This window comes from Aethalodelphis obliquidens, unplaced genomic scaffold (genome assembly GCF_003676395.1).
Source record: "Aethalodelphis obliquidens isolate GAN/ISIS:26980383/991018 unplaced genomic scaffold, ASM367639v1 scaffold10, whole genome shotgun sequence".
In the NCBI taxonomy this organism is placed as follows: Eukaryota; Metazoa; Chordata; class Mammalia; order Artiodactyla; family Delphinidae; genus Aethalodelphis; species Aethalodelphis obliquidens.
Window position 1 is genome coordinate 33237059 of NW_020837954.1, and position 13278 is coordinate 33250336.

The window sequence follows — 13278 nt, forward strand, 5'->3', positions numbered from 1 at the left end:
AACATAACATTTTTGTTAAAGTATTATCATAGAACAAGTTCTGGCTGTCCTGTCTTAGAGGCAGAGGAAGTGTAGCAGGAAAATACTGGACTTGGGGTCAGAAGCCCTAGACTGACAGCCTTAAATGCGACCTGAGGGAGTTAGCTGACACTTCTGGCTTGCATTTCTCTCATATTCATGAATGAGACAAAAGCAGTGGCATATCATGGGTGGGCGGAGGGAGTGCCGGCCTGGGTGCAGTTGATCAGGGGGTGCACTGTCTGTAGAGAATTTTGAAACAATAATAAAACTGACTAAATGTCAGTCCGCATTTTTGTTATCATCACGTGCTAACAATTCTAAAGAATGTCAGTGATAAATACTCCCCACCCTCGGTAGCCATAGAATAACAATCAAATTTCACAGTGTACCTCGTTAGAGCAGGGGAGATGTGTGTGCACATTACAAAATGCTATAAACTTCTAAACAATCTATGTGTCTTTTTTTCTTCAAATTAATGTGACTTGTGAAATTTAGAGAGCAAATAGTGGTTCTATTTCTATTAAAATAAAGTACAGCAAATCTCCCTAATCTGTAGAAAATTTCTTGGTCATATTTAGTGTTATTTTTTGGAGGTAGGTGAATTTTTTACCACAGATTTTAAGAGATAATGAATGGAAAACATTAGTTTTTGTGTATTTAATAGGGAAATCAAGAACATTAACTTTACAGCCTTCCTTTTGGTCAGGTAATTCAATCAGAGACCTGATAACTGGGTCTACACAGACTTGCTGGATGACACAGCCAGTTGAAATGAATTGATTATTTCACTGTATGCTCGAAAAAAGAAATACTATTACTTACCTCAAAAAAGAGTCTACTGATTCAAGGCTGACAGAGTTCAGAGCACAAATTAAGGTCAAAACAATGAATCTAAAATAAACTGAGAAAATACCCCCCACCCACCAGAAAAAAAGTCTACTGAATATTGAGAAAATTACATGGTGAATAATTTTTAATACTTCATTTTATAATGCTGATAATGATCAAATTTTATTTTTTAATAGGTTCACAATTAACTAGCAAGAACGCCAATAGTTCACATGTCCTTCATGTTTTAAATTACCTGGCATGTAGTTGGCAGAGTATGTTGACTTGCCCCACTGTAGAGATTTATTGATTGACTCCTACTGTGTACCTATACTTCAGTAATGCAATAAACAACCCCTTTTATAAGAGCCTTAACGATATATCAAAAGCCTGATTCTTGATCTTCTCTCACGAGTTTATGGGTATAGGAGCTGGGCTCTGCAGCACAGAGGACATCCCTGCAGCAGCTACAACAACTCTCACCCAGAGAAGCTGACCACCCCATTACTTCCCAGTTTATGACTGCTAAGTGTTGAGGACTTTATAATAAGCTGTCTCCCTTGCATGCTGCTTAGAGAGAGGGCATTATTTTACTCAAAAACTGGAAGACTAAAATAATGAACTTGTAAGACTCATTGCTGTGAGGGCTACAATTGAAGCTATTACTCAAAGAGCATTTAAAACAGAATATTATAGTAATTACCACAGAGGAATATTTAAAAGTAACAAGAACTAAGGTTTTAATTTTACCTGATATGTTAATAATTAGAAAAGTATTCTGCATTTTGTATTCTATAAGCAATATACCAATACACATGTATAAACAGGAATAATGACTTTATATTTAACCACAGTGTATTATTTTAAGAAGAATGTTAGTTGGCTTACATGTACAATTTGGATACAGTTTTCCACGTAATTCAGAGAAAATTTACTTATGATAACAATTTAAAGAAAGCCCTTAAAAGTCATATAAGTCATTTGAGAAGAAATCCATCCCTCAGTGGGTCATCATCTTCTACTATAAAGTTTGCTGTACCTGTGTAATGGGCTTGTCCAGATACTTCCACTATAACAGCTTTAAAATCACCACATTTTACTTCCTGAAAAAGGAAGGTAAAAGGAGAATATCAAGATACTGCCCTCATAGTTTATCTAGCCTAAAAGTTGTATTCTCAATTTTTATCATTTTAAAGAGAACCCAAGAGTTAATCATATAGGCAATGGGAGGTTTTTAAGGTAAGTGACTGGATTTGTGTTTTTTATTTAGTTTAGCTGTAAAGTAGGGAACAAATTGGAGAGGAGAGAGACTAGAAACCCAGCAATGTGTTAAGAGGAACCTTAATTCATCAATTAAATCTAGAGACAGGAGGGCAGTTTTTAGAGAATGGAGAACAAAATATAGAGATACTCTGGAGGCAGAATTGATAGACCTGGGGACTGATGTACGTAGGAGGTGAGGAATAGAGATGAGTTAAATATGACCATAGTTTCTAGCTTGGAAGTGAAGCTGGCGCCACCATTAGCTGAGATGGGGAATGAGACAGGAAGAACACATTTAGGAAGGAAGAACTTGTAAACAAGTTGAGTTTGAGATATCTCTGAGACAATCATCTTGAGATGAGTTTAGTGGACAGTGTCAGACTCAGGAGAGAGGCACAGGTAAGCATGGTAGGGATGAAGCTTTGGGAGTCATCATTAGTGGGTGGTTGAGAGTTGAGTTCACTCTCACGTGGGTGAAACTGCCCATCTGCATCAAACGTTTGCCTAAGAGCAAGAAAATATGGTGGTTAACAGTACAGGCTCTGCTCAGAGAGACCCACATGCATAGTCTGGCTCTGTTACCTGTCTGTTTGACCTCTGGCAAATTATCTAAACTCTAATTCTCCATTTTATCACTTGTGAAAAAAGGATGATAACATTACTGACCTCAGAGGATTCTTGGGAGAATTAAAAGAGACGGTATATGTGAAGTGCTTAGCTTGGAAATTGACACATAGTCAAGCACCCAATAAACGTTGTCGATTATTATTTTGTCTTGAGTCTCAGACTTGAAGATAACGTATTCCAAGTTTTAGCATATAACATAAATGGTTTCATATCCCATAAGATCAGCGTATTATATATGAATCCCTAACTTAAAGCAAATTCCATATTCAGAAAAGAACAAACTTTAAAAACAGCTACATTAGGATATAAAACTCTTTATTAGGATAAGTTATCTGCTATATTAAAGGACTCTTTGTGAGTAGATTCATTTATTAGATGCAATTTAATCATACTACAGTAGATTTTACTTACTACTATGAGTAAATTCATTAATTAGCTGTTAGCTCATTTATAATTTGATTCCGTTACAAAAATACTTTCCACAACTTTTCAGGACTTTCACATCTTATTATATAAAATGGAACATTCCTATAGAATAAAAACAAAAAAAATCCAAACCCTAATTTAATGGTTCTCAAACATTTTGGTCTCAGGATCCCTTTATACCCTAGGATTTGAGGACCTCACCCACCATTACCCTGATACCAAAACCAGACAAAGACACTTAAAAAGGAAAATTACAGGCCAATATCTTTGATGAATATAGATGCAAGAATCCTCAACAAAATATTAGCAAACCAAATCCAGGAATGCATAAAAAGGATCATACACCATGATCAAGCTGGATTTATACCAGGGTCACAAGGATGGTTCAACATATACAAATCGATCACTGTGATATATACTACATTAACAAAAGGAAAGACAAAAACCACATAATCATCTCAACAGATGCAGAAAAAGCATTCAACAAAATTCAACATCCATTCATGATTAAAAACTCTCATCAAAGTGGGTATAGTGAGAACATATCTCAACATAATAAGGGCCATTTATGACAAACCCACAGCTAGTATAATACTCAATGGTGAAAAGCTGAAAGCCTTCCCACTAAATTTAGGAACTAGACAAGGATGCCCACTTTCACCACTTCTATTTAACCTAGTATTGGAAATCCTAGCCATAGCAATCAGACAAGAAAAAGAAATAAAAGTTATCCATATTGGAAAGGAAGAGGTAAAACTGTCACTATTTGCAGATGACATGATACTCTATATAGTGAACCCTAATGTCTCCACTCTAAAACTATTAGAACTAATAAATAAATTCACCAAGGTTGCAGGATACAAGATTAATATACAAAAATCGGTCACGTTTCTAGACACCAATAATGAAATATCAGAAAGTAAAAAACAATCCCATTTAAAATCAGGTCAAAAAAATAATACCTAGGAATAAACTTAACCAAGGAGGTGAAAGACCTATATGCGGAAAACTATAAAACACTGATGAAGGAAACTGAAGATGATTTAAACAAATGAAAAGATATCCCATGCTCTTGGATTGGAAGAAATAATATTATTAAAATGGCCATACTACCCAAAGCAATCTACAGATTTAATGCAATCTCTATCAAAATACCCAGGCCATTTTTCACGGAACCAGAACAAAGAATCCTAAAATATATATGGAACCATAAAAGCCCCCAATCCTGGGAAAAAAGAATGAAGCTGGAGGTATAACCCGTCCAGACTTTGGACTATACTACAAAGGTATAGTAGTCAAAACAGCATGGTATTGGCACAAAAACAGACAAATAAATCAATGGAACAGAATAGAGAGCCCAGAAACAAAGCCACACACCCACAGTCAACACACGACAAAGGAGGCAAGAATACACAATGGAGAAAAGACAGTCTCTTCAATAAGTAGTGCTGGGAAATCTGGAAGAAGAGAACATAGGCACTCTTTGACATAAGTAGAAGCAATATTTTCTTGGATCTGTCTCCTAAGGCAAAAGAAATAAAAGCAAAAATAAACAAATGGGGCCTAATTAAACTTAAAGGCTTTTGCACAGCAAAGGAAACCATCAATAAAACAAATAGACAACCTATGGAATGGGAGAAAATACTTGCAAATGATGTGAACAACAAGGGCTTAATTTCCAAAATGTACAAATACCTCATACAATTCAATATCAAAAAACCCAAACAATCCAATCAAAAAATGGGCAGAAGGGACTTCCCTGGTCGTCCAGTGGTTAAGACTTTGCCTTCCAATGCAGGGGGTGTGGGCTTGATCCCTGGTAGGGGAGCTAAGATCCCACATGCCTCAGGGCAAATAAACCAAAACATAAAACAGAAGCAATATTGTAACAAACTCAATAAAGACTTAAAACATGATCCACATCAAAAAATCTTTAAAAAAAAAATGGGCAGAAGAATTGAATAGACATTTTTCCAAAGAAGACATACAAATGGCTAACAGGCACATGAAATTGTTAGAGAAATGCAAATCAAAACCACAATGAGGTACCACCTCACACCAATCAACATGGCTGTCATCAAAAAGTCTACAAATAACAAATGTTGATGAGGATGTGGAGAAAAGGGAACCCTCCTATACTGTTGGTAGGGATGTAAGCTGGTGCAGCCACTATGGAAGACAATACAGAGGTTCCTCAAAAAATTCTACTCCTGGGTATATATCTGAAAAAATGAAAACACTAATGCAAAAACATGCATGCACCCCAATGTTCATAGCAGTACTATTTACAAGAGCCAAGATGGGAAAGCAACCCAAGTGTCCATCAACAGATGATTGGATTAAAAAGATGTGGTACAGGGCTTCCCTGGTGGCGCAGTGGTTGAGAGTCCGCCTGCCGATGCAGGGGACACGGGTTCGTGCCCCGGTCCGGGAAGATCCCACATGCCGCGGAGCGGCTGGGCCCGTGAGCCATGGCCGCTGAGCCTGCGCGTCCGGAGCCTGTGCTCGGCAATGGGAGAGGCCACAGCAGTGACAGGCCTGCGTACCGCAAAAAAAAAAAAAGATGTGGTACACACACACACACACACACACACAATGGAATATTACTCAGCCACAAAAAACAGTGAAATAATGCCATTATTATGGATGCCATTATTATTATTAACGTGGATGGAGAGAATATTGTGCTTAGTGAAAGCCAGACAGAAAAACACAAATACTATATGATATCACTTATTTGTAGGATCTAAAAAATAATACAAATAAATGTATATGTGAAACAGAAACATACTCACCGATATAGAAAACAAACTTGTGCTTACCAAAGGGGAAAGGAAAGAGGGTAGGGACAAATTAGGGGTCTGGGATTAACAGATACAAACTACTATCTATGAAATAGATAAGCAACAAGGATATACTGTATAGCACAGGGAATTATACCCAACATCTCATAATAACCTACAGTGAAATATAATCTGCAAAAATACTGAATCACTATGTTGTATACCTGAAACTAACAAAATACTGTAAATCAACTATACTTCAATTTAAAAAGATTTTAGGACCTCAAAGAGTTTTTGTTTATTTCAGTTATATCAGTTAATATTTTCTATATTGAGAATTAAAGATATTTGTTAAGACCCTGCTGTATAAAAACAGTAAATAAAATTCTAAAATTAAAAAAAAAAGATATTTGTTCATTAATGCATTTAAAAATAATAAACCGATTACATTTTGTCATAAACAAATTTTTGTGAAAATAACTATATCTGCCAAAACAAAAAAAAAATTAATGAGAAATATGGCATTTTTTACATTTTTGCAAATCTCTTTAATGTCTGGCATAACGAAAGGCAGCTAGTTTCTTGTATTTGTTTCTGCATTCAGTCAGTTGGTATACCACCCATCATGTAGCTCCTGGAGAACTCCACTGTACATTTGTGAGAGAATGAAAGTGAAAAGGAAGCAACGTCTCAGTATTATTATGAATATATCTTTGATTTTGTGGACCCATGGATAGGACCTCAAGGTCCTTTCCACACTTTGAAAACCAATATCCTAGCTGAACGGAAGTTTTTTCAGGCCTGTCTTAAAATTCTCTTCTAAGAGCTAAGTGAAAAACTTATGTAACACCCACCTTAGTTCTCCACAGTCTCAAAAGTAACATACTTACAAATGAGAAGCTAAGGGTGCCACTCACCCTCACAGCCTTCCCTGTGAATACTGAGCCGGTTGCACTGCTTTTAAAGGCTCTGGTCTGGTTCAGTTCTAGAAGCCCTTTGTAATACTGTAGGGCAATTCGGGCTGTCACTCCTGAGCCGGTAGGACTTCTGTCAACCTGTCGCAGAATAAATGAAGATGAGAGTGTTCACAGTGTTCTAGTTCCATATTACCTGGCTGTGTGCCTAAAAATTCCAGTTTTAATACCTGTTCATCTGCAAACACACAGATGTTGGTGGTTGGTTCCTCACTATAAGTGTCTTTTCCATCTGTTAATATAGTTCCATATAGAAAGGCAAGGTCTTCGCTGTCAGGATGATTAATTTTAAACTGTAAATAAAATAATTATCAACCACACATAAAATAAATATTTTCATTCAAACTTATCTTTTAAATAACATATATGGGGTACTTAGACATAATTTTTCCATCTTTATCATTTAAAAAATATTTTTTGGGTCACAGCACTAAATACTAGAAATTATGTCTTTCTCTAGATGAATAAAGATAGTTTTGTTGGAAGTTATGATTTTTATCATAACTTTGAGCCCTTTCTAAGGAAGTCGGCCTGCACATAGCCTCTACTAAAGGAACAGTCCTATTTTATACACATACCTCCCAAAACACATACTCTTTTAACCGCTGACCCCAGCACTGACCCCAGGATGGTCAATTCACAGGCCACCCATGGCTGCTCAAGCAGGAGGAGCTAAGGCAATCCTATCTCACCCTCAGGAACTTGAAGGGGATAATGTAGAAAAATCAAGCAATGAGTATCTAGAGCTGAAATTAATACCACTGATAGATACAAGAACTGTCAGAGGCCATGAGCAAGCAAAAAGTATAAGGATGCAGAAGCTATTAGGTAAGAGAAACAATTGGATGGGTCAAAAAAGACTTAGAAAGGATGAAGTCAGTATCATAAAAAGCAGCAGGTACACACAGAGAGAAGCAGGCACTGGCAGGGGAGCTAGGGCACGTCAGTGGTAAAGCTTGGTCAGGTCCAAATGTGCGATGCTTCCTGAACTTGGGAGGTCTGGTTGTTTAACTTCTGGATTCCTGTAATGCCTGGTAGCTTGGCTGAGATTACTATAACCTTACTTCCATTGTATCCTTACAGTTAGTATATTCCACTACCACTTACTTGTCATTTAAAGCAGTTGAAGAGATTTGGATTCTTAAAATCCAAAGAGTTCATCTATAACCCAGTTAAAGAGGCCCGTATATTGGATCTTTGTTCTCTGACCTCTTAAAGCCCCTATGCCCCACCTCCACAATAGCACCAGTACATCACACTGCCCACAGGGATGCTTCCCCCACTAGACTGAGCTCCTTGAAGGTCGTGGGGTTTGGTCTTCCTCTGGGTCTCCAGCATCTAGCATGGTGTCCGACATACAATAAGTCCTTGGTAAATGTTTGCTAAAAGGACAAAGATGAATTTATTTTATATTTACTTTAGCTCCCTCCCCCCGGCAAATGGCCTTTGCCTAAATCTGCATTAGCAGTATGAATAATCAGCAATTCACAAAGTAGTCCTACTGCCTGCTTCACCACTGACAGAACTACTCATATTTTTTTCAGAATCCTTCCTCTCTCAAAGTCCACCCCTTGCCACCTTGGTGAGAAGTTCTAGCTTTGAGAACTTCAAAATTACTCCTTTTATTAAGAAAACAATGCCTTTTTCTCTTGATTTTATTAAAAATAAGGTCAAATTATTTTGTGTCAAACTGTTAAACTATTAGCTGTCTGCTTACTAGAACAGAAAATGGATGTAAATTCAGAGTTTCAGAAGTGACTATGATAAAATAATTCTACCTATTGGTATTGACAGTCCTGGAAAGATGATAATTTAGAACAGGGATATGGTATATATTCATTTTGTTATTTAAGTTATTATGTTAAAATAAAGCCTCAGATATGTTAAATAGGCCCATAAATAACTAGTAGAAGTATATTAGATTCTATCTTTCCTAAGTTATTTTTTACTTAGAATGATAAATTCTCATATGCTAAAATATGTATATGAGTTTTATATATAGATCCCAATTAGGTAAAATTGAGTTTTATATATAGGTCCCAATTAGGTAAAAAGGCACACTTGTGCTAGAAAGGAAAGAATATTCTAGAATTATTTATTATCTAAACTGATTTTATAACAATAGTTTTCCCAAGCCAAACTAGAGTTACTTGAGTGGTTATTTAAGTAACTTCTTAGCAATATAGGAAAAATTCACTAACTAGGAATTAATGTTCTCTGTGAAATAAGAGAAAGTCTGATCAGATTTAATGAAATCTATTTTGTAAGCTATATTTTACATTCATTATTTTCAAGGTTTGCAGAATGACCACATATATCAAAGCATTTCAAATTAGTGGAATATTATATAATACATTTTCTATGTTTAAGTAACCACAAATTATATTATTATTATGCATTATTAAAGTTAATAACAGTTACCATTTATTGAACATTTACTATGGCTAGGCACTATTCTAAGTCGTTTACACATATTGACTTATTCTTACAACTCCCTATGAAGCAGGTATTTCATAATTTCCATTTACAGCTAGGAAAACTGAGGCACATGGAAGTTATGTAACTTGTTCAAGGTTATAAAAGCTACAAGTAGCAAAACTACAACTACCAGGTAGTCTTGCTCTAGAGTCTAAGATTATAACCAGTACCTTATTCTTAGTACTACTGATAATTTGAACTCAGAGATATTTAATTTTCTGTATAGACATGTCATTTTTATCCCCTCCATGTCACAGAGGAGGGTATCTGCTATGATAGCAGCATCTGTACTGACCTGAGCTTTCACCGCTTCTGTCACTGCACTTGCTGCATCCATGAGGTCCCTTGTCTTTGTGGAACAAACATCAAGTCCTAACTTTTCAGCACTAACAAACGCATAAAATGCGCCACCATATGCAATGTCCACCACCACCTTTCCATGACCGGGAACATCCACTAGGAGATCTAAAAAAGATGTGTTTGAAAACAAGTTTGTTTTAGTATTTCAGCAATAAAAATCAGAGCATTTTAAATATATGTGTATTTCTGGGGGTTGGGGTGGGTGTATTTTTTCCTACTGTAAAAAGGAATGGAGCAAAAATCCATTTTCAAAATGAGTATGCATCATGTAATTAATAATAGACCTTTAGCTCAGTACATCTTTCTATTTTTAAGTTAATGAGGTTTGTATAAGTTTTAGAACATGAATGCCATGTTTTTCCTAAATCATACATACATATTTTGTTAACTATTCTGAAGATCTTTTCTAGAAAACATCATAGAGGCAGAGAGAGAGGAAATTCTGGGACATGAATGTGTGAAAACTATGAAGGAAAATGTAGGTGCCTCTCATGCAATTATCAAAAAAGGGGCCAGCCTGTGGAAGGATGAAGCTAAGTCAACCAACAGGGCAGAGAGGGGTCTCAAATTCAGAAATTAAGTTGTGAAAAATAAAATAGTTCTGGTATTCCTGAGTTTGCACAGTGAGTCATACAAAGATACCAGGGGGCTACCAGTTAGAGTAGAACCACAGGACCCTTTTAACACATGATGTGTCAAAACAGAGCAAGTTTATAATCAAAGGAGTAAAACACACCTGTGGAACTTAAGAGCAAAAGTGAATCAAAAATGTCTTTATCTTGATGCTGATGCAACATGAAAAGCAGGTTTAATGAAAGGAGACTCAGGAAATAGATGGAAATGTGGGACTGCCAGAATGGGGAAAGCTAAGTGTGGCTTTGAAGTCCTCATGCGTAAAATGGAATTGCTGTTTCCGTCCTAAAGGGATTGTTTTGAGAATTCCATGTGATAATGTGTGGGGAATAGTGGGCACAGCTTAGGAATACAATAAATGTTAATATTAAAGCCAAAAGTTTAACTTCCAAATGGAACAGGGCTCTTAAGAGGACAGATATTTACATTTGCCAATCAGCATATTCTTCTCTGAATTTCATTTATTTACACAACAAATAGTCACTGACTGTGTACTGTTCTAGCACTTAAATACAGTGAATAAAACTAAAGAGTCTTCATTTTAGCTGGGTGGAGTGGAGATGAACTCAGCAATCCTGAGGTAGGGACTGTTGTCATCCTCATTTTATAGATGACATTGAGGCATGGAAGCCCTTCCACAAGGTCACAGAGATGGGGAGGGGCAGAGCCGTGATCTTGGACACTACCCATCTGCCTTTTATGCAATTTTCAAAGTAGAGAATTTAAGGATTTCATTTTCTTAATGGCTCAAAGTGACCATTAATGCCCACTGATTATAGTATGGTCACACAGTGATGCTTTCAGGAACTACTGTGCTTGTGGGGTTGACTGCCCCTGCCCTAACCAACCCCAAACTATGATGTACGTAGTTGGCGATCCTGCTGCCAGCTGTCATTTCCCACAAAATCTAGAGTGCTTCTAATCTGCTGCTGGGGTGGCCTAAGGGGAAATCAGGTAGCCAAGCTAGTTAACTGCTGAGGTTTTTAAAGATGTAATCCTAACATAAATTCCTGTCTCCCTCAAGTTCCCTCCCAATCCCGACGTGACACCATTCTTTCTGGGAAACTGGCATCAGTTTGCCCAGTGGCATTCTTTATCAACTTGTGTGTTTCAGCTGCCTGAGGTATTCTAAGACTCTCAAACACCTGGGCTATTACTGCATCATTCATAACATTTATAATCAGGCTAAACTTGAACCCAAATCCACGAGGAGGATCAAGATCAAATTAACGGAATGATTTGCACAGCTGGAAGACTTTGAAGAAAAGGAATGATAACCCTATTGCTGGATTGACTAAATTAGCTCCCAGCTCACTTCCAGTCAGACTACTAAAGCATCTTGATAGAATTCAGCCTTTGCTGATGGAATTTGTAGCAATCTCCCTCTTTGTAAGGATGAATAGTTACACTGTTTTACATGACATACAGGCTCTGTACTAGAGAACCCACCAAAGCCTTTTAAAGGCTCTGCACACCTAGAGAACTGTAACTAGCAACCCTATATATTCTGCAGTCTTTCTATGTCTAGGAAGATGTTTTTTAAAAATTCTAAGTACCTTGTATACTCATTAAATCCTCAAAAAAACCTCAATGAGATAACAAATGAAGATACAATGGACACGGAGGGCGTCAGTAATTTGACTAAGTTCGCATAGCTTTAAGGGTGTGTCAGGATTTGGACCCAGGCAATGTCTGTACCTGTTCTTAAAGAATTAGACCAGCAACATCTGTATCTTCTCGAAAATATTTAATTCTTCCCCCAATAAGTGGGAAAGGCAATTTTTACAGATGACTTTTAGTAACGTGTTTACTAACTTGTCAGGGTGTAATAATGTGTCTAGCAATCATATTCTAGCCAGCCTGGAGCTCCGGTTCTTTGCACTTTCCTTGACCCTAGTGGACCTTGCCTTACCCAACTGTGAAATCTCTAGGAATGCCTGACGAGTGGAGAATGAGTCGCTGAGTATGGGAAGCACAGAATTCTGTACCCCTCAAGACTCTCCCCAAACCACAGACGGATAGATCTGCGGGGTAATCAAATTGCATGCACCAAACAAATTCGCAACACTTACAGTTATTTAGAATTACCTTTTTACTGATTGTAAAGGCTTTGTGGGGTGGGTTAGTTGCGGTGCGTGGGTTCCAGCCAAGAGAGACAGTGTAATTAGTTGGGTCCTGGGCTGCAGGGCCGGAAGGGTCCCGCCGGTTACCTGTGGCCAGCGCGAAGGCCGGGACGCTGTGGAAGCGCACCGGGCCGCCACTGCGGCCGCCCTCGCACTCCACGAAGGCGGCTACCAGCCCGCACGGGCAGTGGATGTTGACCAGGGCCTCGCGGGCGCCGGCGGGGGGCGCTGGCACCAGCCCGAAGTCGAGCGCGAACCGGCCCAGAGCCAGCACCGCGTGGCCGCACATGGAACTGTAGCCCTCGTTGTGCAGGAACAGGACGCCCAGGTGCGCGTCAGGCAGCTCGCTCGGCACCAGCACAGCCCCGTACATGTCCCGGTGCCCCCGGGGCTCGAACATCAGCCGTCGCCGCACGTGGTCGAGGTGCTGGCGCATGTAGCGCTGCTTGGCCAGCAGCGTGGGGCCGACCACCTCCGGACACCCAGCCAGCACGATGCGCAGAGGCTCGCCGCCCGTGTGCATGTCCACCACCGACAGAGCCGGCGTCCTCGTGTCGTGCGGAGGCAGCCGGGGCACAGCCGGCGGGCTCGCCATCGTCTGCGTTCAGACGGGGAATCGACAACCGCACAGCCGCTCGCGTTTCCAACCCGCCTCCTCCCCGCCAGAGGGCCAGGCCGCAGCGCCACCTGAAGGGCGGGGCCTTCGAGCCGAGACCCGGAAGCCCGAGGCGGGGCGGGGCTTCGGAGCGGTCGCCCGGGTTA

At 39.0% G+C, this 13278-nt stretch overlaps 1 protein-coding gene across 3 annotated transcripts; it reads right to left on the reverse strand.

The window, feature by feature from the left end:
- Positions 1–650: 650 nt before the first annotated feature.
- L3HYPDH (trans-L-3-hydroxyproline dehydratase) lies at positions 651–13223 on the reverse strand. 3 transcript variants are annotated; one of them, XM_027111390.1, is made up of 5 exons: positions 12604–13223; positions 9696–9865; positions 7093–7215; positions 6866–7003; positions 651–1952 (listed from the first exon to the last, which is right to left on the reverse strand). In XM_027111390.1, the coding sequence occupies exons 1-5, from the start codon at positions 13109–13111 to the stop codon at positions 1827–1829; spliced, it is 1065 nt and encodes a 354-aa protein (XP_026967191.1). In that variant the 5' UTR covers positions 13112–13223; the 3' UTR covers positions 651–1826. The 3 variants fall into 3 exon arrangements, with proteins under 3 accessions (XP_026967191.1, XP_026967189.1, XP_026967192.1); XM_027111388.1 differs by having other exon boundaries at positions 6839–7003; XM_027111391.1 differs by lacking the exon at positions 9696–9865 and having other exon boundaries at positions 6839–7003; positions 12482–13223.
- Positions 13224–13278: the final 55 nt, after the last annotated feature.

Coding starts and splice junctions, on each gene's coding strand:
- L3HYPDH (XM_027111388.1), bottom strand. CDS start 13,111: ATGGCGAGCCCGCCGGCTGTGCCCCGGCTGCCTCCGCACGACACGAGG. Junction 7,004..7,092: donor GTGTGTTTGCAGATGAACAG/GTATTAAAACTG, acceptor ATTCTGCGACAG/GTTGACAGAAGTCCTACCGG. Junction 1,953..6,838: donor GCACCCTTAGCTTCTCATTT/GTAAGTATGTTA, acceptor TTCCTTTTTCAG/GAAGTAAAATGTGGTGATTT.